This window comes from Scyliorhinus torazame, chromosome 3 (assembly GCF_047496885.1).
Source record: "Scyliorhinus torazame isolate Kashiwa2021f chromosome 3, sScyTor2.1, whole genome shotgun sequence".
Classification (NCBI taxonomy): domain Eukaryota; kingdom Metazoa; phylum Chordata; class Chondrichthyes; order Carcharhiniformes; family Scyliorhinidae; genus Scyliorhinus; species Scyliorhinus torazame.
In genome coordinates, this window is record NC_092709.1 from 6,796,297 (window position 1) to 6,823,937 (window position 27,641).

At 48.2% G+C, this 27,641-nt stretch overlaps 1 protein-coding gene across 4 annotated transcripts in view; it reads left to right on the forward strand.

Moving 5' to 3' along the window:
* The window catches only part of btc (betacellulin, epidermal growth factor family member), a 106,875-nt gene that overhangs the window by 27,566 nt on the left and 51,668 nt on the right, over positions 1–27,641 (forward strand). For 2 of the 4 annotated variants that reach the window (XR_011940075.1, XM_072495239.1), the window contains exon 2: positions 17,783–17,884. The exons of 1 other annotated variant lie outside the window; for it this stretch is intronic. Coding sequence is in view for 2 of the 3 variants with exons in the window: in XM_072495239.1 (XP_072351340.1) it covers positions 17,783–17,884 (102 nt within the window). In the remaining variant the exon portion in view is untranslated. Of the gene's footprint in view, positions 1–5,431; positions 5,526–17,782; positions 17,885–27,641 lie in introns of those variants that run through there. One more of the 4 variants, XM_072495240.1, reaches the window with a different exon arrangement.

Below are 27,641 nucleotides of genomic sequence, written 5' to 3' on the forward strand. Positions count from 1 at the left end.
TGAAGGACCGAAGCCGACTGAGTATTTTGCCGCGGTGTTGGCAAAATTATTGGGGGAGGGGGAGGATCCCCCTCGATATGAACTGGATCGGGCTCATCGGTCATGGAGGCCTGTACCAAAGGCGAGTGAGCCGCCAAGGGCAGTGACTCTGTGCTTCTGTAGGTACAGTGTGAAGGAGAAGGTCCTGAGCTGGGCCAAGCAGAAGCGGGTGGTGCAGTGGGCTGGAGCTGGTATACGTGTATACCAGGACTTTACGGTGGAGCTGGCAAGGAGGCGGGCTGCCTTCAACCTGGTGAAGAGGGCACTGTACATTAGCAAGGTGCAGTGCGGCATTGTATATCCAGCGAAGCTGAGGGTGACTTATAAGCTCAGGGGCTTTTATTTTGGAACGGCGGAAGCAGCGGAGGAGTTTGCGAAGGCAGAAGGACTGTGGCAGAACTGACAAATTGAGGAATGGCCATGTGCCGATGTAACCTCATGACTGTATTTTCTTTTTTGTATCACTGCGCGCGGGTGTAGAGACTAAAGGAGCCAATGTGGTATACATTTGGACAAGGGAAGGGACAGGACTTTCACTCGAAATGAGGGCTCTTTGGGGTGGAGATGGATATGCGGGGTTTGTGTGCTAAAAGGGGATCTTTGGAGACTTCCGGGTGCGGCGATGACCAGCTAAGTCGCACGTTTCGGCACCTCCCGTTGAAACGGACTTTTGGGCTCTTATTAAGAGCCCCAACGGCAATTTTTAACGGCCAAAATCATTGTGCGGTGAAATAGGAGGGAATCCCCCCGGATAAATATGGATAAAGGAGAGGATAGCGGCCGGATTGCAGAGGATCCACTGGAGCAGCGGCAAGGAAGGGAAGCTCGAAGCAAGATGGCGTTGGAAGGTGGCTGTTCGGTATGGGGCCCGGAGCAACAAGAGTTCCTGCGGCGCTGTGTGGAAGAGCTGAAGAAGGAGGTGTTGGCCCCAATGCTACAGGCGATTGAAGGGCAATAGGAGGCGCAGAGGACCCAGGAGTTGGAGCTTCGGGTCGTGAAGGCAAAGGCTGCGGAGAATGAGGATGAAATACAGGCCTGGTGGTAAAGACAGAGACGCACGAGGCACAGCACAAAAGGTGTGTGGAGAGGTTGGAAGCCCTGGAGAATAACTCGAGGAGGATGAATTTAAGAGTCTTGGGTCTTCCCGAAGGCATAGAGGGGGCGGACGTCGAGGCATATGAGAGCACAATGCTTCACTCGCTAATGGGATCGGAGGCCCCGACGGGCCCTTTGGAGGTGGAGGGAGCTTATCGAGTTCTGGCGCGAAGACCAAAGGCAGGAGAAATCCCTCGAGCCATAGTGGTGAGGTTTCACCGCTACAATGACAGAGATGGTTCTAAGATGGGCGAAGAAAACTCGGAGCTGCAGATGGGAGAACGCGGTGATCCGCGTGTACCAGGATTGGAGTGAGGAGGTGGCGAGAAGGAGGGCAAGTTTCAACCGGGCCAAGGCGGTGCTCCACAAAAAGGTTGAATTTGGAATGTTGCAGCCGGCGAGATTGTGGGTCACACACCAAGGGAAGCACCATTACTTTGAGACGGCAGAAGAGTCATGGACATTCATTGCGGACGAGAAGCTGGAATAGTCTGGCGACAGAAAAAGCTTCTGTAATAAAGTGGTGGGGTGATTATGTGGGAAGGAAAGGGGAAGGGAACTGCGCCATCAGGGGTGGGGCCGAGTGGTAACCGGGTGAGGAGCTGGGTTAGAAAAGGGGATGGCTAGTCGACATGGGGGGGGGGTAAAAGAGCCCCCCCCCAACCCGGCTGATCACGTGGAACGTGAGAGGGCTGAATGGGCCGATTTAAAAGGGCATGGGTACTCACACACCTAAAGAACTTAAAGGTAGATGTGGTCATGTTGCAGGAGACGCACTTGAAACTGGCAGATCAGGTCAGACTACGTAAAGGATGGGTGGGGCAGGTGTTCTATTTGGGCTTAGATGCGAAGAATAGGGGGGTGGCTATCTTAGTGGGGAAACGGGTACAGTTTGAGGCAAAGACCATAGTGGGGGTAGATATGTGATGGTGAGTGGCAGATTGCAAGGGGAGGCGGTGGTTCTGGTGAACGTATATGCCCCGAACTGGGATGATGCAAACTTCATGAAGCGCATGCTGGGGCATATCCCGGACCTAGAGGCGGGAAAGCTGGTAAGAGGGAGACTTCAATACGGTGCTTGATCCAGGGCTGGACCGGTCTAGGTCTAAGACCGGGAGGAGGCCGGCAGCGGCCAAGGTGCTTAAGGACTTCATGGAGCAGATGGGAGGAGTAGACCCCTGGAGATTTATTAGGCCTAGGAGTAAGGAGTTTTCATTTTTCTCCCATGTTCACAAGGTGTATTCACGGATAGACTTTTTTGTCCTGGGAAGGGCACTGATTCCAAAGGTGACAGGGACGGAGTACATGGCCATAGCCATTTCGGACCACGCTCCACATTGGGTAGATCTGGAGATAGGAGAGGAAAAGGAGCAGCACCCACTCTGGAGATTGGATATGGGGTTGTTGGCAGATGAGGGGGTATGTCTAAGGGTGAGGGGGTGTATCAAAAGGTACCTGGAGCTTAATGATAACGGAGAGGTCCAGGTGGGAGTGGCCTGGGAGGCGCTGAAGGCGGTGGTCAGAGGGGAACTGATATCCATAAGGGCCCATAAAGGGAAGTAAGAGAGCAAAGAAAGGGAGCGACTGTTGAGAGAACTTCTGAGGGTAGACGGGCAATATGCAGAGGCTCCGGAGGAGGGACTGTACAGGGAAAGACAAAGGCTACATATGGAATTTGACCTGCTGACCACGGGCAAGGCAGAAGCACAGTGGAGTACAATATGAGTATGGAGAGAAGGCGAGCCGGTTACTGGCCCAACAACTGAGGAAGAGGGGAGCGGCGAGGGAGATAGGTGGGGTGAGGGATGAGGAAGGTGAGATGGAACGGGGAGCGGAGAGGGTGAACGGGGTGTTTAAGGCATTCTATGAGAGGCTGTATAAGGCTCAGCCCCCGGAAGGGAAGGAGGGAATGATGTATTTCCTAGATCGGCTGGAATTCCCGAAGGTGGAGGAGCAGGAGAGGGCGGGACTGGGAGCACTGATTGAGGTGGAGGAGGTGGTAAAGGGGATTGGGAGCATGCAGGCAGGGAAGGCCCCGGGACCGGATGGGTTCCCGGTGGAATTTTATAGGGAATACATGGACCTACTGGCCCCGCTTTTGACGAGAACCTTTAATGAGGCCAGGGAAAGGGGGAAGTTGCCCCCGACTATGTCGGAGGCGACGATATCGTTACTCTTAAAGAAGGAAAAAGACCCGCTGCAGTGCGGGTCTCACAGGCCTATTTCCCTCCTGAACGTGGATGCTAAGCTCCTGGCCAAGGTGATGGCGACAAGGATAGAGGACTGTGTCCCGGGGGTGGTCCACGAGGATCAAACTGGGTTCGTTAAGGGGAGACAGCTGAACACGAATATACGGAGGCTGCTAGGGGTGATGATGATGCCCCCGCTGGAGGGGGAGGCGGAGATAGTGGTGGCAATGGACGCTGAGAAAGCATTTGACAGAGTGGAGTGGGACTACTTATGGGCAGTGTTGAGGAGATTTGGTTTTGGAGAGGGGTTTATTGGATGGGTACAGCTGCTATATAGGGCCCCGGTGGCAAGTGTGATCACGAACAGGCAGAGGTCCGACTACTTCCGTCTTTATAGAGGGACAAGACAGGGGTGTCCCCTGTCCCCATTACTGTTTGCATTGGCAATTGAGCCGCTGGCCATAGCACTGAGGAGCTCTAGGAAGTGGAGGGGAGTACTCAGGGGAGGAGAAGAACACCGGGTATCATTATATGTAGATGATCTGTTGCTGTATGTTGCGGACCCAGTGGAGGGGATGCCTGAGACAATGCGGACACTCAGGGAGTTTGGGGAATTTTCGGGGTACAAATTGAATATGGGGAAGAGTGAGTTGTTTGTGGTGCATCCGGGGGAGCAGAGCAGGGGAATAGATGATTTACCGCTGAGGAGGGTAATAAGAGATTTCCGGTACTTGGGGATCCAGATAGCCAGGAGCTGGGGAACCCTACATAGGCTTAATTTAACACGATTGGTCGAACAGGTGGAGAAGGATTTTAAGAGATGGGACATGGTGTCCCTGTCACTGGTGGGTAGGGTGCCGGCGGTCAAAATGGTAGTCCTCCCGAGATTTCTTTTTGTGTTCCAGTGCCTCCCGGTGATGGTCACGAAGGCTTTTTTCAAAAAAATTGAGAAGAGTGTTAGGAGCTTTGTGTGGGCTGGGAAGACCCCGAGAGTGAGGAGGGGTTTTTTGCAGCGTAGCAGGGATAGGGGGGACTGGCACTGCCGAGCTTAAGTGATTATTATTGGGCCGCCAATACCTCAATGGTGTGTAAGTGGATGGGAGAAGGGGAGGGAGCGGCGTGGAAGAGACTGGAAATGGCGTCCTGTAAAGGAACCAGCCTACAAGCATTGGCGACGGCGCCGTTTCCGTTCTCCCCGAAGAAATACACCATAAGTCCAGTGGTGGTGGCAACGCTGAAAATTTGGGGGCAGTGGAGACGGCATAAGGGAAATGCGGGTGCCTCGGTGCGGTCCCCGATAAGGAATAATCATAGGTTTGTCCCGGGGAGAATAGATGGGGGATTTAGAACATGGCAGAGAGCAGGGATTGTGCAACTGAGGGATCTGTTCCTAGACGGGACGTTTGCGTGTCTGGGAGCGCTGATGGAAAAATACGGGTTGCCCCAGGGGAATGCATTTCGGTACATGCAATTGAGGGCTTTTGCGAGGCAACAGGTGAGGGGATTTCCGCAGCTCCCGGCGCAGGAGATTCAGGATAGAGTGATCTCAGGGACATGGGTGGGGGATGGTAGGGTGTCAGATATATACATGGAAATGAGAGACGAGGGGGAGATCATGGTGGATGAGCTGAAGGGAAAATGGGAAGAAGAGCTGGGGGAAGAGATTGAAGAGGGGCTGTGGGCAGATGCCCTACGCAGGGTAAACTCTTTGTCCTCGTGCGCCAGGCTTAGCCTGATACAATTCAAGGTCACATGACCGGAGCAAGGCTCAGTAAATTTTCCGGGGTAGAGGATGGGTGCGGGAGATGCGCGAGAAGCCCAGCGAACCACACCCACATGTTTTGGTCATGCTCGGCACTGCATAGGTTCTGGGTGGGGGTGGCGAATGTGCTTTCGAAGGTGGTGGGGCTCCGGGTCGAGCCAAGCTGGGGGTTGGCTATATTCGGGGTTGCAGAAGAGCCGGAGTGCAGGAGGCGAGAGAGGCTGATGTTTTGGCCTTTGCGTCCCTAGTAGCCCGGTGAAGGATATTGCTTATGTGGAAGGAAGCCAAACCCCCGGGCGTGGAGACCTGGATAAACGACATGGCAGGGTTTATAAAACTGGAACGGATAAAGTTCGCACTAAGAGGTTCGGCTCAAGGGTTCACCAGGCGGTGGCAACCGTTCATTAACTACCTCGCAGAACGATAAAGGAAATGGGAAGGTAACAGCAGCAACCCGGGGTGGGAGTGGGGGGGGGGGGGGGGGGGGGGGGGTCCTCAGGGGTGTTTTTGTATGGATATTTTTACTTGGTTATGTATATTGGATTGTTTGACTTTATTACTTGGGAGAGTTTATATTTTGTTATGGCTGTTGCCATTTAGTTTATATATTATTTATTTATTTGTTAAAAAATGGTCATTATTATTTATATTGTTTTATTGTAAAAAGGGAAAAAAAAATTTACTGTTTTGTTTGGCCGAAAAAAAAAATTTGAATAAAATATATTTTTAAAAAAAGGGGATCTTTGGGCTTTCCTAGGGCCGGGCAAGTGGGAAAGGGACCCGGGCGGGGGCCTCCACGCTGGCCGGTTTAAGCCGGCCAGTGAACAGGAGTGAGGTGGGGGGAGGGGCTGCGGCCATCGGAGCCTGGCAGAACAGGGTCCGAGTGGTCTAGCCGGGGTGGAAAGTTGGGGGGAAGGAACCCAGGTTGGGAGGAGGAGTTTTACAAGAGGCAGTGGACGGGAGGAGCTGGAGACCGGGGGGAGGGGGGCTGTGTAAGATTAAGGGTGACTACGGGTAATCCCTGATTCCTTTTTGCCATTTGTTTATGTAAACATGCGGGTTGAGGTTTGGGGGTTGGTGGGTAGATGGGATCGTTGTTATTATGGGGACTGACATATCTTGCTGATTATTGTTTATTGTTGATGGATGTAAATGTGGGAGAAAATGTGAAAAAGGAGGAGAATTTTAAAAAAAAGAAAGAAAAATGTGCAGGATGAAGAAACCGTTAATGCCTCTTTTTAATGCCAGCAATCTCTGGCTAATTGGTTGCCTGGAGTAATGATTCTCATTGGCGTGATTGATAATTAACTAGCTATTGAATAACTAACCAAGTCCACTATTGCTGATGTTTTTGAGGCTGGGTAGGAGTAATGTTACTGCCAAGTTCAATTCTAGAGAGACATCGTAAACATTTGAATGCCCTCCCCCCCCCACCCCCTTCCTTCCCCCAGAATAAGGCCCAGGAAAAAATAAAAGTTGTGAATGACTTGGGTTTACTCTGTGTGGAAGGTGATCATGGGCTCAAGATGCACGCCAGAGATTTGATTTAATAATCTAGGCCGAATTTTCCCAGCGCAATACTGAGGGGGTGTTGCATTGCTGGAGGAGGGACGTTTTGGATGAGATGTTAAACCGAGACCTGTCTGCCTCTCGGGTGGATGTACAATATCTCACGGCGCTATATCAAAGCAGCTCAGTGGGGGTCCTCCCTGTGTCTTGGTCAATATTCACCCTCCGACTGACCGCTAACACACATTATCCAGCAACTATCGGTGTCTGTGGGAACTTAATTGGCTGCTACATTTCTGACTATACAAAAATGACTTCACTTGAAAAGCACATCATTGGCATAAAATGATGCAGCTGTTCGATAGGTGGGCATTGGGAAGATGTTTCCACTTGTGGGGGAGACCTGCGACTTTAAGGATCATTTCTAATATGTTGAACACTTGTTTGTTTCTAGTTGGAACAAGGTCACTTTAAGAGTTCGATCACATGACGTACTGATTGAGATTTATTGTCCTGTGTACCGAGGTACAGTGAAAACTATTGTTCTGCGTACAGTCCAGGCAGATCATTCCATACATTTAAAATTTTTTTTAGAGTACCCAATTGTTCTTTCCAATTAAGGGGCAATTTATCGTGGCCAATCCACCTACTCTGCACATCTTTGGGTTGTGGGGGCGAAACCCACGCAAACACGGGGAGAATGTGCAAACTCCACACTCTGGGCAATGACCCAGAGCCGGGATCGAACCCGGGCTCTTGGTTCCGTGAAGCAGCAGTGCTAACCACTGTGCCACCGTTTCACCTAGATCGCAGCATACATGGAATAACATAGTACATATGATAAGCACACAATATAAATACATAGGCACAGACATGGGGTGAAGCATACAGGAGTGTAGCACTGCTCAGTAGAGACGATGTGTGGAGAGATCAGTTCAGTCCATAAGAGGGTCATTCAGGAGTCTGGTAACAGCGGGGAAGAAACTGTTTTTGAATCTGTTAGTGCGTGTTCCAGACTTTTGTATCTCCTGCCCAATGGAAGAGTGAATAAGCCAGGTGGGAGGAGTCTTTAACTATGCTGCCCGCTTTCCCAAGGCAGTGGGAGGTGTAGACAGAATCAGTGGATGGGAGGCAAGTTTGTGTGATGGACTGGACGGTGTTCACGACTCTCTGCAGTTTCTTGTGGTCCTGGACCGAGCAGTTGCCATACCAGGCTGTGATGCAGCCCGATAGGATGCTCTCTATGGTGCATCTGTAAAAATTGATAAGAGTCATTGTGGACATGCCGAATTTCCTTCGCTTCCTGAGGAATATCGACGCTGTTATGCTTTCTTGGTCGTAGCGTCGACGTGGGTGGACCAGGACAGATTGTTGGTGATGTGCACACCTAGGAATTTGAAGCTGTCAACCATCTCCACCTCGGCCCCATTGATGCTGACAGGGGCGTGTACGACACTTCACTTCCTGAAGTCCAGCTCCTTAGTTTTGCTGGCATTGAGGGAGAGATTGTTGGCGTTACACCATGCCACTAGGTTCTCTGTCTCCCTCCTGTACACTGACTTATCGTTGTTTGAGATCTGACCCACAACAGTCGAGTCATCAGCAAACCTGTAGATAGAGTTGGAGTCAAATTTTGCCACACGGTCGTTTGTGTGTAGGGCATATAGTAGGGGTCTAAGCATGCAGTCTTGCGGAGCTCCGGTTTGAGGACTACGTGGAGCAGGTGTTGTCATTTATCCTTTCTGATTGTGGTCTATAGGTCAGGGAAGTCGAGGATCCAGTTGCAGAGGGAGGAGCCAAGTCCTAGGTTTTGGAGTTTGGATATGAGCTTGGCTGGGATTATGGTGTTGAAGGCGGAGATGCAGTCAATAAATAGGAGTCTGATGTAGGAGTCCTTGTTATCGAAATGCTCCAGGGATGAGTATAGGGCCAGGGAGATAGTGTCCGTTGTGGTGTATGTGAATTGCAGCGGATCAAGGCATTCTGGGAGTATGGAGTTGATGTGTTTCATGACCAACCCCTCAAAGCACTTCATAATGATATATGTCAAGACCACTGGCCAACAGTCATTGAGGCACGTTGCCTGGTTCTTTTTTGGCACCGTTACGATGTTAGTCTTCTTGAAGCAGATGGAAACCTTGGACCGGAGTAGCTGATGCCATTGGTGGCTTGTCCGGGTTAATAGTTAGCCTATCTTTATAGCCTGTTGAGTAAACACCTTTCTATTAAAGCTCTTGTTTGTATCTTTGTGGTCTGCAAGCCTTTCTTTTTAAAAATACCACAAAGAAAATTGGCAGCAAGGATGGGATGAATCACGCTGGCAGACTCCCAAAGAAGAAAATGAATTGATTTGTGCGCAGCCATCCGAAAAGGATTAAGAAGCTAAAACATTGTTATACCAGAGCTGGAAATGGAATGGTGCAGAATAAAAGCAGCAACCATAGAAGGGACTGAAATTTAAACACCGATATTGGAGCAAAGAGTATCAAAAGAAGCTTGCCATGTGTTCTGCCCGGAAAGTTCTGGAGCAGTGCTCCTCTACTGTAACAAGTAAAGTAACAAATACCCTGCAACAATAGTTTCGAGCTGGGGGTGTTGCAAACTCAGAAGGGAACAGGTTGAGCTCTGTTGAAATAAAAAGTGAGGTAGTGCTTAAAAAATAAAAACCCGTGGCACGCCTGTGCTTGGGTAAGCCTTCCCAGAGTAAAATGGCAGGAGGTTTATACACCGAGCACTGGAGCTCATGCACTGAAAGACTTGAATACTTTTATCAGGCAAACAAAATTTCAGTGGACATAGTAGTCCCAACTTTCCTGAGCACGATTTGGGGGGGGGCGGGGGGGGAGAATCATTCAACCTCCCGTGAAATCTGGTGCAACCATAAATACCAGACTCAAACTTACGGTGAGATTGTGGAGATATTGCAGATCCACTTCTCACCTGAACCTTTGGTCATTGCTAGCAACTTAGGCCTAAAGAAGGCTTCGGAAATCACAATCACGATGGAACTGGGAACTGGCAGCTAAGGAAAGCCAACAATTAGGCTTGGACCCGCAGCAACAGACCAATGGAGTAAAGAAGCAGAATTCAAGAATTGTGGTAAATAGGGGGCAATTAAATGTGCAGGTTGGAGAAAAAAGCAACCAGTTTTAACCAAGAATTCCAATTATAAAAAGCCAGAAGTGTATCAAATGGGAAACAGAATAGAGGGAAAGAAATCCACCTGATACAAAAAAGGCCCAGAGTCACAATCATTGCCATTGAGCTGCCATTGAACGTACTCTCTATTTTGGGCGCAACAAACTGTTACTGGGTCACTCCTACTCGACAGACGAGCAGTGACAATGGAGGTTGTCACTGGAGCAGCCATTTAATTGGTACCAGAAACTGTTTACCAATAAAACTATGACGTACCGCCCTAAAACCCTTAAATATAATAACACTTCAACATGTACTGGGGGAGCAGTGCCGTTAAGGGGCCGTATCAATTTAAATGTGAAGCTAAACTCACACACCGCAGACTTGTCCCTGCCCAACCCTAATGGGGAGGACCTGGCTGGAGAGACTCAAACTAAACTGGGCCGAGGTGAATCTCGTGCTGGAGTCCGAAGCAGGTCTACCGAAGATTCTAAACCAACCTGATACAGCCTTTTAGTGGAGATCTACGAAGCATAAAAGAGATCTCGGTCTCAGTCAAAATAAAGATTTAAGGACAAAAGCCAAGAAAGATGCCTAAAGGCTGGGACAGTGCTGTACGCCATCAGGTCTAAGGTTGAGGTAGAATTAGAGAGGCTGGTCAAGACAGGAATTCTCGAACCCATTAATAGAAGTGATTGGGTCACCGGCATAGTACCCGTTGTGACAAATGCAGGATTTTAGATATATTGGCTTATCAACATTTGGGTTAGAGTGTGTTTGACTTTGGTAGCCATGTTTTTGAAAAATCTTGCTTTGCAAGACCAGGAAACATTTAGGAGCCAGAGAGTAAATTAACCAGCGGAAAAACGGTCGGCGCTAATGCAATGTCGTTTGACTAGTGTGTGTCCCTGCGGAATGAATGTGTTTTCAGCTCCAAGAGATGATGCTATTGCTGGGTGGAGCTAAGGTATTCCGATATTTTGAGAGAGTTTTTTGAATTGAGTTTTAATCTGGCTACCCTTTTAGGCCACAAGTCTTTTGCCCTCACACTAGTTTTTGAAAAAAAAGACAAATATTATTTGAAGCAGTGCAGACTTGTCTGAGGACAAGAAGCTGAAACAAACCAGTTGAAAACCGCTTTTTGAAGATATCCAGCCAGAGTCCGGAGGGGTTCTAACAGGAGCCAAATCTGTTCTGGGAAGCAAGTATTACTCTGTGCCTGGGGGATGGATTGAGAGCTGTACCTTTTTTCCTTTCTTGGTGTTTAATTGCGAATAGAGATAGTAATTCAGTTTTAGGTGTTGTATTTACTGTATTTTAGTAATTGTAGGCTATTTTCGATTGTGATGCTAAAGGGTTTAATATTGTGTTAATAATAAAGTTTAAAAAAAAAAAATACCAAATCCCTATTTCTTCAAGCAAGCACTCCTGGGGTGAATCATACTTTCCGCACAATTTTACAAATGAACTAAAATATTGGGGTTTCGACCCTGTATCCTAGCTATTGTTGTGGTCTGGGCTGGGCTGGTAATACCGTTATGAAGAAAGATGGTTCGGTATGAATTTGTGCTGATTTTAAAGTCACTGACAATCCGGTGCTGTGCCCAGAGCAATGCCCTCTACATTTAATTGATTTATTTGCTGGGTTGGCTGAAGACCAGAATTCAGTAAAGTTGACCCTGGTCATTATCTCCAAATAAATGTAGATACAGATTCACAATATTTGACAATGGGGGCACACCAAGGGCTATTCAGATACAAATGACTTCCATTTGGCATCATGTCCACAGTGTGTCATGGATCAAATTCTAAGCGGACTAGGAGGAGTCCAGGGCTACTTAGACAATAGTTACAGGAAAAAATGAAAAAGAGCATCTTCAAAATTTAGATGCTACATTCCAAAGACTAGAAGGTTACGGACCAGAGTACAGAGGGATAAGAGTGGATTCTTCAAATCATAGAATTCCTGCAATGCAGAAGGAGGCCAATCGGCCAAGCAGGTCCGAACCGACCCTCTGAAAGAGCACCTTACCTGGGCCCAATCCCCCACCCCATAACCCCACCTAGGGGCAATTTGGCATGTCCAATCCACTTCATTGCCCATCATTGGGATTGTGGGAGGAAACTGGAGCACCCGGAAGAAACGCACACAGTCACCCAAGGTCGGAATTGAACCCGGGCCCCTGGAGCTGTGAAGCAGCAGTGCTAATCCCTGTGCCACTGTCCCTTCGTCAATTGAATTTTCTATTGACTACCTGGGACACGTCATGGATTCAAAGGGAACTGCACAAACCGCCTTCAAAAGTAAAAGCCACAGCTGAGACACCTGCACCTTCTGGATTCTCCTACAATGACCAATGGTGAAGAGAAGCAAATAGCGCTAGCATCAAGGTCCTTGAACAAAGCAGAAATGAAAAATGCACAGAGAGAGAAGGAAGATCTAGCCGCCATTTTCGGAATAAAATGTTTTTACCAATACCTATATGGACAGCAATATACCACTGGGAACGATACTTGGGCCACACACCTGTATTCCATCTCTAGCAACGAGCCGGATGCAGAGATGGGCTTTGTTGTCAGCACATACGTACACAATAACAAAATATCAAATCTCCATGGTAACGTTGATGGACTCTCTAGATCACCTTTACCCCAATGTGTCGTCAATGAATGGTTCGAGTGGTTATATTTTCTATTTTGAAGAAATCGATCACACTCCAGTAACAGGACAAGTTAAGAAGGAACCAGAAATAATCCACTCGCGTCAGAAGTTCTGGACATGGTGCTTCATGGCAAGACCATGGGAGCAAACCCGGAGTTGAAGCCACATGTTACCCAAATTCTCAAACTATCCGTTCAGGCTGGAGGCCTCCTCTGTGCTGTACTTTTCTTTGTTCTTTGTTCTATGAGGGTCATCATTCCGCCATTGTTAAGAGAATGTGTCCTAAACCAAATTCATGAAGGTTATTATGGGATAGTCAGGATGAAGGAGATAGCCAGAAGCTATCTTTGGCGGCCAGGACTTGAAAGTGAAATCAAGGAGAAGGCGGGCATGTGTTTGGTTTGTGCAAAGATTCAAACCCTGCCACCACTAATGCCATTAGCATTGTGGATAGCACAATTGCTTCACAGCTCCAGGGTCCCAGGTTCGATTCCGGCTTGGGTCACTGTCTGTGCGGAGTCTGCACGTTCTCCCCGTGTGTGCGTGGGTTTCCTCCGGGTGCTCCGGTTTCCTCCCACAGTCCAAAGATGTGCAGGTTAGGTGGATTGGCCATGATAAATTGCCCTTAGTGTCCAAAATTGCCCTTCGTGTTGGGTGGGGTTAGTGGGTTATGGGGATAGGGTGGAGGTGCTGACCTTGGGTAGGGTGCTCTTTCCAAGCGCCGGTGCAGACTCGATGGGCCGAATGGCCTCCTTCTGCACTGTAAATTCTATGGAAATCCATGGGAATGGCCAGAAGGGCCTTGGCAAAGGGTTCATATAGGTTATACCATTGGAAGGTTTTTGATTATGGTCGATCCACCCTCGAAATGGCCTGAAGCCGCCATTATGAAGACAGCGTCCTCGGAGAGATCAATAGAAAGACTGGGCGAGATTGTTCAAGATTTAATGACCCTGAACAATCTGCAGCGGGATTCTTCATCCCGGCAGCCGGCCAATGGGCTTTCCCATTGTGGCCACCCCACGCCGCCGGGAAACCCGCGTGAGTGCGCTGCCGGCAAAGCGGAGGATCCCGCCGACGGAGAATCCAGCCCTGTATATTTTGATTGTTGACATTATATTGTGTTTCATGGGGCAGCACAGTGGTGCAATGGTTAGCACTGCTGCCTCACGGCGCTGAGGACCCGGGTTCGATCCCAGCCCCGGGTCACTGTCCGTGTGGAGTTTGCACATTCTCCCCGTGTCTGCAAAGATGTGCAGGGTAGAGGGATTGGCCACGCTTAATTGTCCTTTAATTGGAAAAAAGGAATTGGGTACTCTAAATTTATTTTAAAAATATAGAAACATTGTGTTTCATTGAAGGAACCTCCTGATGTAAAGGGGGAGGAATGTGTTGTGGATTCATGTTTGTTCCTAATTGGATTGAGATCACTTTGATCAGGGGATGTATTGATGATGTCACGGCAGTTTGGGCAGGCTGACGTCAGTCCATCTTCACAGCCTGTTGAGAAGTCTCCTTTCCAATAAAGCTTTTGTTTGTTTGTACTTTCTCGGCCTGCAAGAAATCCTTTTAAAAAATACCACAATGCATCCCTTTTCTTTACCCAGAGAGTGGTGCAAATGTGGAACTCGCTGCCACCAGGAGTATTAAGGCAAACAATACGTTTGAGGGGAAGCATGAGGGATAAAGAAATCGGAGATTATATGGTGATGGCAGTAAGAGGAAAGAGTTGGGAGTAGGCTGATGTGGAAACTAGTATAGACCTGTTGCGCTGAATGGCCTGAAAATCCTATGTAATTCTTTTGGGATTTTGAAATGAAAAATGAAAATCGCTTATTGTCACGAGTAGGCTTCAATGAAGTTACTGTGAAAAGCCCCTAGTTGCCACATTCCGGCACCTGTTCGGGGAGGCCAGTACAGGAATTGAACCCGCGTTGATGCCTTGTTCTGCATTACAAGCCAGCTGTTTAGTCCACTGTGCTAAACCAGCCCCATGGTTTTATATGGTTGCGAAGGACAGTAAATAAACGCAATGTGTTCTTTTTGCATGTTTACCACTCCAAAACCTCGGGTAGTGTAAAGTGTTATTTGCTTTTTAACTTTTGTATTTGTTCTTGATCCAGATGTCAGTGAAGTTCTGTATTCTCCTGTTATCTGTTTTTAACCTTGTTTAGATTAAAGTTTCTCAATGTCTTTGCACCGTATTTAATTTCTATCTTCAAACAAGAGGCAAGAAGTAGGTGTGTTTGCTCAGAGTTACGAAATCAGAAGGTCAAAATTAGCCGTGGTATGAACCTGTTTCAAACAGATTTTCTGCGTCACTTTCCTTGGATTACAGCACAAGTCTGTGTTTCCGAACTCCAGGCTGCAAGCCATGTCGTACGCTGCTTAAATATCATTTCCCAGAATGTTTTAACTTCATTCAACTGTCTGTTGCCGCGTGCAAGAATATTGTCTGGCCCACCCACGGATGTATATTAAATGTTTTTCCCCTCTTGTTTTACACTCAAACTATGCAGGGAATTCCTGTGTCTCAGATTCCACGTTAATCTAACAAAACACAGTCCCTTTTATTTTGAACACCCATTTTGCAGTGATGATATGTAAGGATAGTTCAGGATTGGCATTTGTATGATAAGCATTATCCATCTTGTGACATCAGATACCAAGAGAATAAGTTTAGAATGTCTCCCTTGTGTGTGAAGTCATCTGCTTGGGGGAAGCAATGCTTTGTCGATGCTTTAACTTATATTCCGAGTGTCTCCTCTCTCTTATTACCTCACTTAGCCATGGCATCATATAGTTCTTCTCTTTCTCACTCCATTCCAGATTACCTCTGATAGTCACTTATTCCAGATACCCTCATTGGATAATGTTGGCAGCACTCAGGAGGCATGGCATCTGGGGAGGGAGCGGGGGAGAGAGCGGGGGAAGAGCGGGGAGAGAGGGGAGAGAGAGAGATGAGGTTAATGCTTCAGCCCTAATGACTAAGGTCAAGAGGCTTGTCCGATTCTCAGCAATCCCAGAGCTGGGAAGAGGCCAGGTGGAGAATGGAGAGGGAAGAACATTGCAGAAGGAACTCATCCCGTCATCGTGACTCCATGAATGTCTGCGATAGGGTGGAGGGCATTTTAATATGTAAACGACAATAACTTGTATTTATAATATGGCACCTTTTTATAACATAATTCAAAAATGCCCAGCAACACCACCCGAGGGTTGTGGAACAGACTTTGATGCCAAGCCTCAGGAAGTGTGATGGTCAAAAGCTTGATCGAGGAGATAGGTTTTAAGGAGCATCTTCAAACATAGAGAATAGGAGCAGGAAGAGGCCATTCGGCCCTTCGAGACTCTTGCTGCCATACATTATGATCATGGCTGATCTTCCAACTTGGTAACCTGATCCCGCTTTCCCCTCATATCCTTTGATCCCTTTAGCCTCGAGTGCTCCATCTAACTCCCTCACACTCTTTTGGCCTCAACTACTTCCAGTGGTAGCGAATTCCACAGGCTACCACACTCTGGGTGAAGAAATGGCTCCTCATCTCTGTCCTAAATGGTTTACCCCATATCCTCAGACTGTGCCCCCTGGTTCTGGACACCCCCACCATCGGGAACATCCTTCCTGCATCTTCTATGTCTAGTTCTGTTAGAATTTTATAGGTTTCTATGAGATCCTCTCCCTCATTCATCTGAACTCCAGAGAATATAATCCTAACTGATTCAATTTCTCCTCATATGTCAGTTCCGCCATCCCAGGAATCAGCCTGGTAAACCTTCGCTGCACTCCCTCGAGAGCAAGATCATCCTTCCTCAGATAAGGTGACCAGAATTGCACACACTACTCCAGGTGTGGCCTCACCTAGGCCCTGTATAATTGCAGCAAGACATCCCTGCTCCTGTACTCTAATCCTCTCGCAATGAAGGCCAACATACCATTAGCCTTCTTTACGACCTGCTGTACCTGCGCGCTTACCTTCAGTGACTGGTGCACGAAGACACTTGGGTCTTGTTGCACTTTCCCCTCTCCTAATTAATGGCCATTCAGATAATAATCTTCCTTCCTGTTTTTGCTACCAAAGTGGATAATCTCTCATTTATCCACATGACCCTGCATCTGTCATGCATTTTGCCACTCACTCAACCTGTCCAAATCACACCTAAAGGATCTCTGCATCCTCCACACAGCTCACCCTCCCACCCAGCTTTGTGTCATCTGCAAATTGATATTACATTTCATTCCCTTATCTAAATCTATATTATATTGTGAATAGTTGGGGTCCCAGCACCCATCCCTGCGGGACCCCACTAATCAATCACTGCCTGCCAATTTGAAAAGACGCATTTATTCCTGCTCTTTGTTTTCTGTCTGCCAACCAGTTTTGTACCCATCTCAATGCACTACCCTTAATCCCATGCGCTTTAACTTTACACACTAAACTCTCAAGTGGAACTTTGTAAAAAGCCTTCTGAAAGTTCAAATAAATCACATCCACTGGCTCCCCCTCATCAACTCTGTTGGTTACATCCTTGAATGCCAGTAGATCTCCCCTTCATAAATTCATGCCACCTCTGACCAATACTGCCACTATTTTCCAAGTGCACTGTGGGACTGGAGATTCCCACCCACATCTGCATGGACGTGGGATTGAGCACTGGATGAGCTGAGACAGGGACAGAATCAGACAATAGTATTGAGGTGGAAATAGGCAGTGTTGGTGCCAGTGTGGATATTTAACTAAAGTGCATTCCAGCTACAGTTATAACACCGAGGTTGTGAACTGTCTGATTTTAGCCTCGGAGAGTTGCAAGGGAGAAGGATGGAGCTGGTAGCTAAGAAATTGAGTTTGTAGCGGATACCAAGGACAATGGCCTTCGCTTTCCCAAAGGAAGATCTTGTTGATCGTGTGGGTTGAGGGTGGAGTATAACAATTGGCAGCACGGTAGCATTGTGGATAGCACAATTGCTTCACAGCTCCAGGGTCCCAGGTTCGATTCCGGCTTGGGTCACTGTCTGTGTGGAGTCTGCACATCCTCCCCGTGTGTGCGTGGGTTTCCTCCGGGTGCTCCGGTTTCCTCCCACAGTCCAAAGATGTGCGGGTTAGGTGGATTGTCCATGCTAAATTGCCCTTAGTGAACAAAATTGCCCTTGGTGGGTGGGGTTATTGGGTTATGGGGATAGGGTGGAGGTGTTGACCTTGGGTAGAGTGCTCTTTCCAAGAGCCGGTGCAGACTCGATGGGCCGAATGGCCTCCTTCTGCACTGTAAATTCTATGAATTGGATTATTGGGACCATTTGACTTTTTTGTGAGCTGGATTATCCGTGTAATTTAATCTAAATAAATCTGTTTCCAGCTGAATACTAAAACCCTGTTTTAATGTGTTTAGGTTTGGCCTGGTTTAATCCTGCAACTGCTGATGTGAATTCCACCCTCACAATGGAAGCAGAAAAATATTTGTGTGCACAAGGAAAGCAAATCAACTGTACAGGTACACAGACACCGTCTCTGGTGTATTTCGTACAGTTTAACCACCGCATTAATGTGTATCGTGTGGACAGACTTTACAAATCCTTGATTATGTTCCTACTTTCCTCATATCGAAGATTAAGGCGTGATCTAATCTGAGGTGTTCAAGACATTTTCAGAAGTCAGTAGGGTAGAAAGGGAGAAATTAGTTCCTCTGGAAGAGAAGGCGGAGGAGCCAGGTCATTCGGGGTGACATCAGGAAGCACTTTGTCGCGCAAAGGGCAGTGAGAATCTGGAACCCTCTCCCCTGGAAATCTGAGGCCAGGGGGTCAGTTGTAAATTTTAAGCCTGGTATTGATAAGTTTTTGTTGGTTAAGAATATTCTGGGTTATAGAACCAGCTAGTTGAATGGGGGAACAGATCAGAAGGGCTGAATGATCTCTTATTTTGACGTTTCGATTGGAGTGACCTGAATTTGTGAAAGGTGCTATGAAAATGCTATCCCTTTTTAAACACACATTTGCAGTGACCATAAGACTGCCTTAGGCTTTTCCAAAACCTAATCGGGTGCACCTGATACTTGGGTCCTAAAGTCGAAAACCTCTCCATTTACAACACTGACATCACTTACACAGAACACAAAAAATCAAAAGGAAAGGTATTGTTGTATATTTTCATGCCTGGACATTGGAATCTCCCGCTCAAACCTTTTTAGTTTATCATAATCTCTAAAATTGTTGCCTTGTAATTGTGACTTTAAAAAAATATATATCATGAATGTGATGTGGGCGCCATTGGCATTGCCAACACCTATTGCCCATCCCTAATTGCCCTTCGGACGGTGGTGGTGAGCAGCCTTCTTGAGCCGCTGCAGTCCCTGAGGTGTGGGTACACCCACAGTGCTGTTAGGGAGGGAGTTCCAGGATTTTGACCCAGTGACAGTGAAGGAACGGCGATATATTCCCAAGTCAGGGTGGTGAGTGACTTGGAGGGGAACCTCCAGGTGGTGGGGTTCCCAGGTACCTGCTGCCCTTGTCCTTCTAGATGGTAGTGGTCGTGGGTTTGGGAAATTCCATTGAATATTTAATTATCCCACTCTAAAGCTCATTTATAATCTCTGTATCCAACCATATAATTTACTAATTCCCAAATCAGGCATTTGAGGAAGTTAAATTCAAATTCAATTAAGTTTACTGAGTTTTTCACTCACCGCTCTGCAGGATGTATATTTTTTCAAATTGCAGCCCTGTTTGAAGCCGTTTAGTTTATATTCTACACAGTATCAGTAATTATTTTCAGCATGGTCATTCTCTGTGGATTGCAAACACAACCCTCTCCCCCTCTATTTCATCTCGTCCTCTCACCATAACCTTCTATTGTTCTTCCTCTCCCTCGCCCAGCTTCCCCCTTAAATGTCTCTGTGCTATTCACCACAACCACTCCCTGTGGGAGTGAGTTCCACATTCTCACCGCACTCTGGTTGAAGACGTTTCTCCTGAATTCCCCGTTAGATTCCTTGGTGATTATCTGATATTGATGAGCCCTAATTTTGGTCCTGCCACCCTGCCCCTCCCCCACCCCCCTGCCCCTCGGTTACAGAGGAGGAGGTGCTGGAAGTCTTAAAGTGCATCAAGGTAGATAAATCCCTGGGACCTGATATATCGCAGGACGTTGTTGGAGGCTAGGGAGTAAATTGCGGGTCCCCTCGCAAAGATATTTGAATCGTCGACAGCCACAGGTGAGGTGCCTGAAGATTGGAGGGGAGCAAATGTTGTGACCACCTTTAAGAAGAGCCGCAGGGAAAAGCCTGGGAACTGCAGACCGGTGAGCCTAACGTCTGTGGTGGGTACGTCGTTAGACGGTATTCTGAGAGACAGAATCTACAGGCATTTAGAGAGGCAAGGACTCATTAGGGAAAGTCAGCATGGCTTTGAGAGTGGAAAATCATGTCTCACGAATTTGATTGAATTTTTTGAAGAGGTTGTCATAATGTACACCAGTATATCATGGTGCAGACACACACTGATGGACACACAGCGGGACCAATCAACGCACACAACACCGCAGCCAATCACCAGTTAGAGCACACTCACTATAAAGACATGGGGCAGATTCCCGTGCAGCTGATCTCCCTGCTCTGGCTCCAGGTGACGACGTCAGTGTCCATCTTCCGGATGGTGGCTGGTCTGCAACCGCCGTTGTCCTTCGGCAGGTGGCCCCCCGCTCGTTCCTGGTTCGTCTACCGGATGGCTCTCTTCTGCGCTGCAATCGACGCGCCCTTCGTCTCGTTCCACGCTCACCACGTGACCTCCACTGTCGCCTCGCCCTCCTGCTGACCCTGCCACGGACTATGCAGAGCTCCCTGTCACTCTGCATCCCCCTGACTCTGACGCGGTCCAGCCCGCTCCTGAACCGGCGGTTCTCGACCCACCCTTGAGGCGGTCAACCAGAATTCGTCGCCCACCTCAGAGACTTAATTTATGAACTTTGCGGACTTATAGACTCTCTGAATTGTTCTGTTGCTTTGTTTGATCGTTTCCCTGGTTTGTATATAGTGTTGATCTCGTTACTCTTGTTGCATACTGCTTCTCTGCACCAGGCTCCTTCCCATGTAAATAGCTTAGTTCACGTGTACATAGTCCTGTAAATATGTCTTCGCACCCCACACGTAGTTAGGAACATTCTCACCGCACATTATTTATTGCCACACACATACATACTTTTATAAAAGGGGGGATGTCATAATATACACCAGTATATCATGGTGCAGACACACACACTGATGGACACACAGTGGGACCAATCAACACACACAACACCGCAGCCAATCACCAGTTAGAGCACACGCACTATAAAGACAGAGGGCATCAGTTTTCCCGCTCATTCGGGATGCAGCCTCCTAGTAGGACAGAGCTCACAGCTTACAGCACAGATCCTCACCATGTGCTGAGTGCATAGACTGGTTAGGACAGGCAATAGGTCTTTAGTTTAATCTAACATCGTGTTAACCCACAGTGAAAGTGTGTTCAACAGTTTCTAACTTAAAATAGTGGAACACTATTTTATTAAGTGTTGGTGGCCTGTATGTGTTCCACGGATCCAGAGCACCCAACACATCAGAGGTAACCAAGAAGGTAGATGAGGGCAGTGCAGACAAGCACTGACAAGCCGGGAATCAAACCTGGGACCGTGGTGCTGTGAAGCTATAGTGCTAACCATTGTGCTAACCTGCTGCCCACATACTGTGCTATTCACAAACGCCAAATCTGCACTGACCAAGATTTGCGTGAATTATCTTCCAGTCGGATAGGATTGAAAATAAGTGAACCCTGTTGCTTAAGTAAAAGCAAAATACTGCAGATGCTGGAAATCTGAAATTAAAAACAGAAAATGCTGGATGAACTCGGGGGTGGCACAGTGGCTATCACTGCTGCCTCACGGCATCAGGGTCGCGGGTTCTTTTCCGGCCTTGGGTGACCGTCTGTCTGCGTGGAGTTTGCACGTTCTCCCCGTATCTGCGTGGGTTTCCTCCGGGTGCTCCGGTTTCCGAAGTCCAAAGATGTGCAGGTTAGGTGGATTGGCCGTGATCAATGTGCGGGGTTACGGGGATAGAGCAGCGAGTGAGCCTGGGCAGAACGCTCTTCGGAGGGTTGGTGCAGGCTCGATGGGCCGATTGGCCCCCTCCGGCACTGTAGGGATTCTATGGTTTCTATGGTCTGGCAAAATCTGTAGAGTGAGAAACGGAGTTGACGTTTCTGGGTGAGTTGATCTTTGATCAGAATTGCTCTTGAGGTGAAAGATGGCCACAGAACATGAACTCTTTCTGCTGTTGGCCATCCAGCTGAGACCTGCTGCATTGTTTGTTTTTTATTCCGCATTTTCAACAGCCCCAGTATTTTGTCTTTTGTAATATCTCTCGTTGTGGTTCGATGTCAGACGATGCTTTATAAACCCTGCTGTGAAGCATTTTGGGTTGTTCCATTCCGTGTTCAAAGGTGCTACGTCAATGTAATTTGCTGTAGTCTCGCCAATTTTAGTAAATGGCATCAATGAAGCCCTCTGACCCTCGGTGATGTGGAGAAGACGTTGAAGATGAACTGGGGACGAGAGTGGGATTGTCTCAATAGTTCAGCCTGCTGACATTCCTGCTTCAGAACGATCGCTTCCCCCACCATACGTCCAATCACACTCCGTGGTGATGGACTGTGCTGTGAAATGATGTGATCAGAAAATCCATCCCAGATTTTCCATTTACCTTCTGCTGTTTAACTGCCCTGGATCTGAGAATTCTTTTTAACCCTTCTCCCACTTATACTTACGGCTGTCAATGCGTTCAAAAATAATGTTCACGCTCATTGATTCTTTTTTATAATTGTAGTCATCACCTTTGGCATTTTGATGCCAAATATAGACTTCAAAGCCCGCTGAAAGCTTTGTTCTTGTGTTTATGATGCTATTTGAACTCCTCCGTCAGATTTTTACTTTGTAGCCACTCCCGAGATGATTAATCTTTTACAATTTTAATTAATTTTCAACAGCCTTGCCAGTGACTTTTATTATCTTGAAAGTCGGCCGCCTGCTTCGGAGTCCTTCCTCCCGCCGGTTCCCCTTTTTCACGTGAGGTTAAGGGGCAACTTCTGTGGTCTGGCGGTCGTTTTCTGTTGCTGTGGTGCTATCGCCAGGTGAACAGACGCGAGCTTGCTTTCGGGGTGCCCCTGAGGGCCGCTGATAGCCCTGGTTTAAAAAGGGCTTTACTTTTTTAATCTTCTTTCAGAGCAGCCAACCGCTCGATATTGTCGATTTCAAAAACTCTATAGTGGGTGACGATTCCAACAAGGTCAGACCGGTGGAGGGCCTGCTGATTTTAACTCTTTGGTGATTCTCTTCCTACCCTTAACAAAAATAAAAGTAGTTTTAAGGGATTTATATTTATATTGCCGAACATTACAATGAAGGCATAGTTTGAAGTGGGGTATTCGTTCACGCGATGTGGGCATGGCTGGCTGAGCCAGCATTTATTGCCCATCCCAGAGGGCATTTTTCAGAGTCGACCGCATCACTGTGTGGGCCTGGAGTCACGTGTAGGCCAGATGTAAAGGTGGCAAATTTCCTTCCCTAAAGGACATTAGTGAACCAGATGGGTTTTTGTGACAATTGATGACACTGGTTTTATGACAAAAGAGAAAATGCTGGAAAATCTCAGGACGTCTGGTAGCGTCTGTCGGGAGAGAAAAGAGCGAACGTTTCGAGTCCGAGGACTCTTTGTCAAAGCTGGTCATTTGTTTTTCCAGCTTTGGTTTTATGGTCATCGTTGGACTTTAAATTACAGATTTTTAATTGAATTCAAATTTCATCGTCTGCAGGGGCGGGATTTGAACCCCGGCCCCCGGGGATTTGCCTTTGGTCCCTGGATTACTAGCCCACTGACAATACTACTGCACCACCCTCACCGCCTGGGAAGGGTAAAACCTATAGTTAGATTTCTGCTGGACAATTGTGTGGGGGTTGGTGTCCATTCCAACTGTGATTCTATTGTGCTTAGAGAGGGCTACAGCATGAAGTGCAAGTAAAAGGCATAGAAATGTGGCCGTTGCTTAGCAAATGGAGGTCCTTGTAATTTAAAAAGCTTTTCGGTTTAATTTAGGTAGTTTGAGAGCAGTTGGAGACAGGATCACTGGGAGTGAACATCTCTCAACACTGCCGGAAGAAAGACTGGACAGGACAGGAGCTGCAAAGAGGCAGGTTTCCTAAAGTACAAGTTACAGTCCAGATAACCAGGGAATTGGGACAGAAAGAATGTAAAGACGACTGGAGTTAAGTGAAGAGACCAAGATATTGTTCAGAAGAATTCAAGGAAGAGTAAGTGTCCTGAGTTAAAGAGACAATTGCAGTAACCAGATTTAAAGTGGGACAGCAGCCTTCAAAGATAAATGAAACATCTGGGGCGGGATTCTCTGACCCCCCGCCGGGTCGGAGAATCGCCAGGGGAGGGCGTCAATCCCGCCCCCGCCGGCCGCCGAATTTTCCGGCGCCGAAAATTTGGCGGGGGCAGGAATCGCGGCGCGCTGGCCAGCAGGCCCCCCCCCCCCCCCCCCCCCCGGTGATTCTCCGGCCCGCGATGGGCCGAAGTCCTGCTGCTGTCATGCCAGTCCCGCTGACGTGAATCAAACCACCTACCTTATCGACGGGACTGGCGGTGCGGGTGGGCTCCGCCGTCCTGGGGGGTGGGGGGGGCACCCCCACGGTGGCCTGGCCTGCGATCGGGGCCCACCGATCCGCGCGCAGGCCTGTGACATGGGGGCACTCTTTTACTATGCGCGGCCATGTAGGTCTCTGCGATGGCCGACGCGCAGGTGACCCCCCCCCCCCCGCACATGCGCGGGGATGACGTCAGCAGTCGCTGACGCTCCTGCGCATGCGCGGACTTCTGCCGGCCGGCGAAGTCCTTTCGGCCCCGACTTGCGTGGGGCCAAAGGCCTTTCCCACCAGCTGGCGGCGCGCCAAGCACTCCGGCGCAGGGCTAGCCCCTCAAGGTGAGGGCTTGGCCCCTAAAGGTGCGTAGAAATTCGCACCTTTTGAGGCGGCCCGAAGCCGGAGTGGTTCATGCCACTCCATCCCGCCGAGACCCCCCCCCGCCCCGCCGGGTAGGGGAGAATCCCGCCCCTGATGCTATTTTAATACAGTGTGGAAATCGAGAGTTCAAGGAATGTCATGAAAAGTCATTGGCAAATAGGGTTAAGGAAAATCCAAAGGCTTTTTACACGTACATAAAAAGCAAGAGGGTAGCCAGGGAAAGGGTTGGCCCACTGAAGGATAGGCAAGGGAATCTATGTGTGGAGCCAGAGGAAATGGGCGAGGTACTAAATGAATACTTTGCATCAGTATTCACCAAAGAGAAGGAATTGGTAGATGTTGAGTCTGGAGAAGGGTGTGTAGATAGCCTGGGTCACATTGTGATCCAAAAAGACGAGGTGTTGGCTGTCTTAAAAAATATTAAGGTAGATAAGTCCCCAGGGCCTGATGGGATCTACCCCAGAATACTGAAGGAGGCTGGAGAGGAAATTGCTGAGGCCTTGACAGAAATCTTTGGATCCTCGCTGTCTTCAGGGGATGTCCCGGAGGACTGGAGAATAGCCAATGTTGTTCCTCTGTTTAAGAAGGGTAGCAAGGATAATCCCGGGAACTACAGGCCGGTGAGCCTTACTTCAGTGGTAGGGAAATTACTGGAGAGAATTCTTCGAGACAGGATCTACTCCCATTTGGAAGCAAATGGACGTATTAGTGAGAGGCAACACGGTTTTGTGAAGGGGAGGTCGTGTCTCACTAACTTGATAGAGTTTTTCGAGGAGGTCACTAAGATGATTGATGCAGGTAGGGCAGTAGATGTTGTCTATATGGACTTCAGTAAGGCCTTTGACAAGGTCCCTCATGGTAGACGAGTACAAAAGGTGAAGTCACACGGGATCAGGGGTGAACTGGCAAGGTGGATACAGAACTGGCTAGGCCATAGAAGGCAGAGGGTAGCAATGGAGGGATGCTTTTCTAATTGGAGGGCTGTGACCAGTGGTGTTCCACAGGGATCAGTGCTGGGACCTTTGCTCTTTGTAGTATATATAAATGATTTGGAGGAAAATGTAACTGGTCTGATTAGTAAGTTTGCAGACGACACAAAGGTTGGTGGAATTGCGGATAGCGATGAGGACTGTCTGAGGATACAGCAGGATTTAGATTGTCTGGAGACTTGGGCGGAGAGATGGCAGATGGAGTTTAATCCGGACAAATGTGAGGTAATGCATTTTGGAAGGGCTAATGCAGGTAGGGAATATACAGTGAATGGTAGAACCCTCAAGAGTATTGAAAGTCAGAGATCTAGGAGTACAGGTCCACAGGTCATTGAAAGGGGCAACACAGGTGGAGAAGGTAGTCAAGAAGGCATACGGCATGCTTGCCTTCATTGGCCAGGGCATTGAGTATAAGAATTGGCAAGTCATGTTGCAGCTGTATAGAACCTTAGTTAGGCCACACTTGGAGTATAGTGTTCAATTCTGGTCGCCACACTACCAGAAGGATGTGGAGGCTTTAGAGAGGGTGCAGAAGAGATTTACCAGAATGTTGCCTGGTATGGAGGGCATAAGCTATGAGGAGCGATTGAATAAACTCGGTTTGTTCTCACTGTAACGAAGGAGGTTGAGGGGCGACCTGATAGAGGTATACAAAATTATGAGGGGCATAGACAGAGTGGATAGTCAGAGGCTTTTCCCCAGGGTAGAGGGGTCAATTACTAGGGGGCATAGGTTTAAGGTGAGAGGGGCAAGGTTTAGAGTAGATGTACGAGGCAAGTTTTTTACGCAGAGGGTAGTGGGTGCCTGGAACTCACTATCGGAGGAGGTAGTGGAAGCATGGACGATAGGGACATTTAAGGGGCATCTTGACAAATATATGAATAGGATGGGAATAGAAGGATACGGACCCAGGAAGTGTAGAAGATTGTAGTTTAGTCGGGCAGTATGGTCGGCACGGGCTTGGAGGGCCGAAGGGCCTGTTCCTGTGCTGTACATTTCTTTGTTCTTTGTTCTTTGTTGAATTATGAGCAGTTTGCACAGCAGTCAAGACAAAGAAATCCGAAAGGGTTGCTGTGAAATCCTGGACTGAATTCACTCTTGTAAGTGGAACAGAAACTTTGTTTGGAAATGCCATTTATTAAACCTAGACTGGATTTCAGAATACAAACCACCAAGGGAAAGTATAATTATGAGATTTTCTAGCGTGTTTTGGGGAATGGAGTTTGGAAACTCTCATGTGACAATCTTCTGAGGAGACATCCACAAACATTAACTTGGGTTCAGAGTGGGGAGTGTATTTGACCACAGTCATCCTGTGTTCTTAAAGAGACTTTGTGTTAATGAGACCATTGTAGCCTGAGTTTTACTTTGTAAATCTGTTAATCTTTAAATATGTGTGCAGTTGTTAAGCTAAGGGGAGAGTAAAGGAGTATTCTATAATAATCCAATTTTTCATTTTTAATACCTGTTTTTGTAAAATAAATAATTAGCGGCCCTGTAACCCTGCACCTCCACATTTGCAGCAGGATTCTCTGCCGGTGGGATGCTCCGCTTTTCCAGCAGTGTACCCAAGCCCACGGGCCTCCCGACGGTGTGGGGTGGCCACAATGGGGAAACCCCATTGGCCGGCTGTGGTAATGGAGAATCCCGCTGCCGTCGGGGGTTTGCCGAGCCGAATAACACGCCTGGCGGGACGGGAACTCCGGCCCACTATCCTTTGAGCCAGTGTTCCATTCTGGGACCGTCCAATCCAGTTATGACATCAACTGGGATCATAACACCCTCCCACCCCCAAATGTCACCCAACCTGCTTGACTGCCTTGCCACGGAAGAGGAATTTAGTGGCAAGAGGCTGCAATCTAAGGCCCCTCACAGTCACTGGAGGGAGGGCTGGAGGAAGCCTTGCAATTGGTGGGGGTAGGTGGAGGAGTGCCCTTGCTCCTTTGAGACCCATGAGGGCCTCTTACCTGGGGTCTGCTGCGGGGCAGTGAAGGACTCCCCCTGACGATCAATTTGTTGTACACTGTGTGGTCATTATGCTATCAGATGGTGACTTTCAAATGTTCAGATAGATGTTTAACTGCTTTTCGCAAGAGTTAGATTCGTGTCCAAACCTGAAGTAGACACATTGGACAATCCTCTCCCCCCCGCCCCCCCAGGAACCAATAAGAGAGGCTGCCCCCCGCCCCCCCCCCCCCCCTTGACGGGAACCATGGC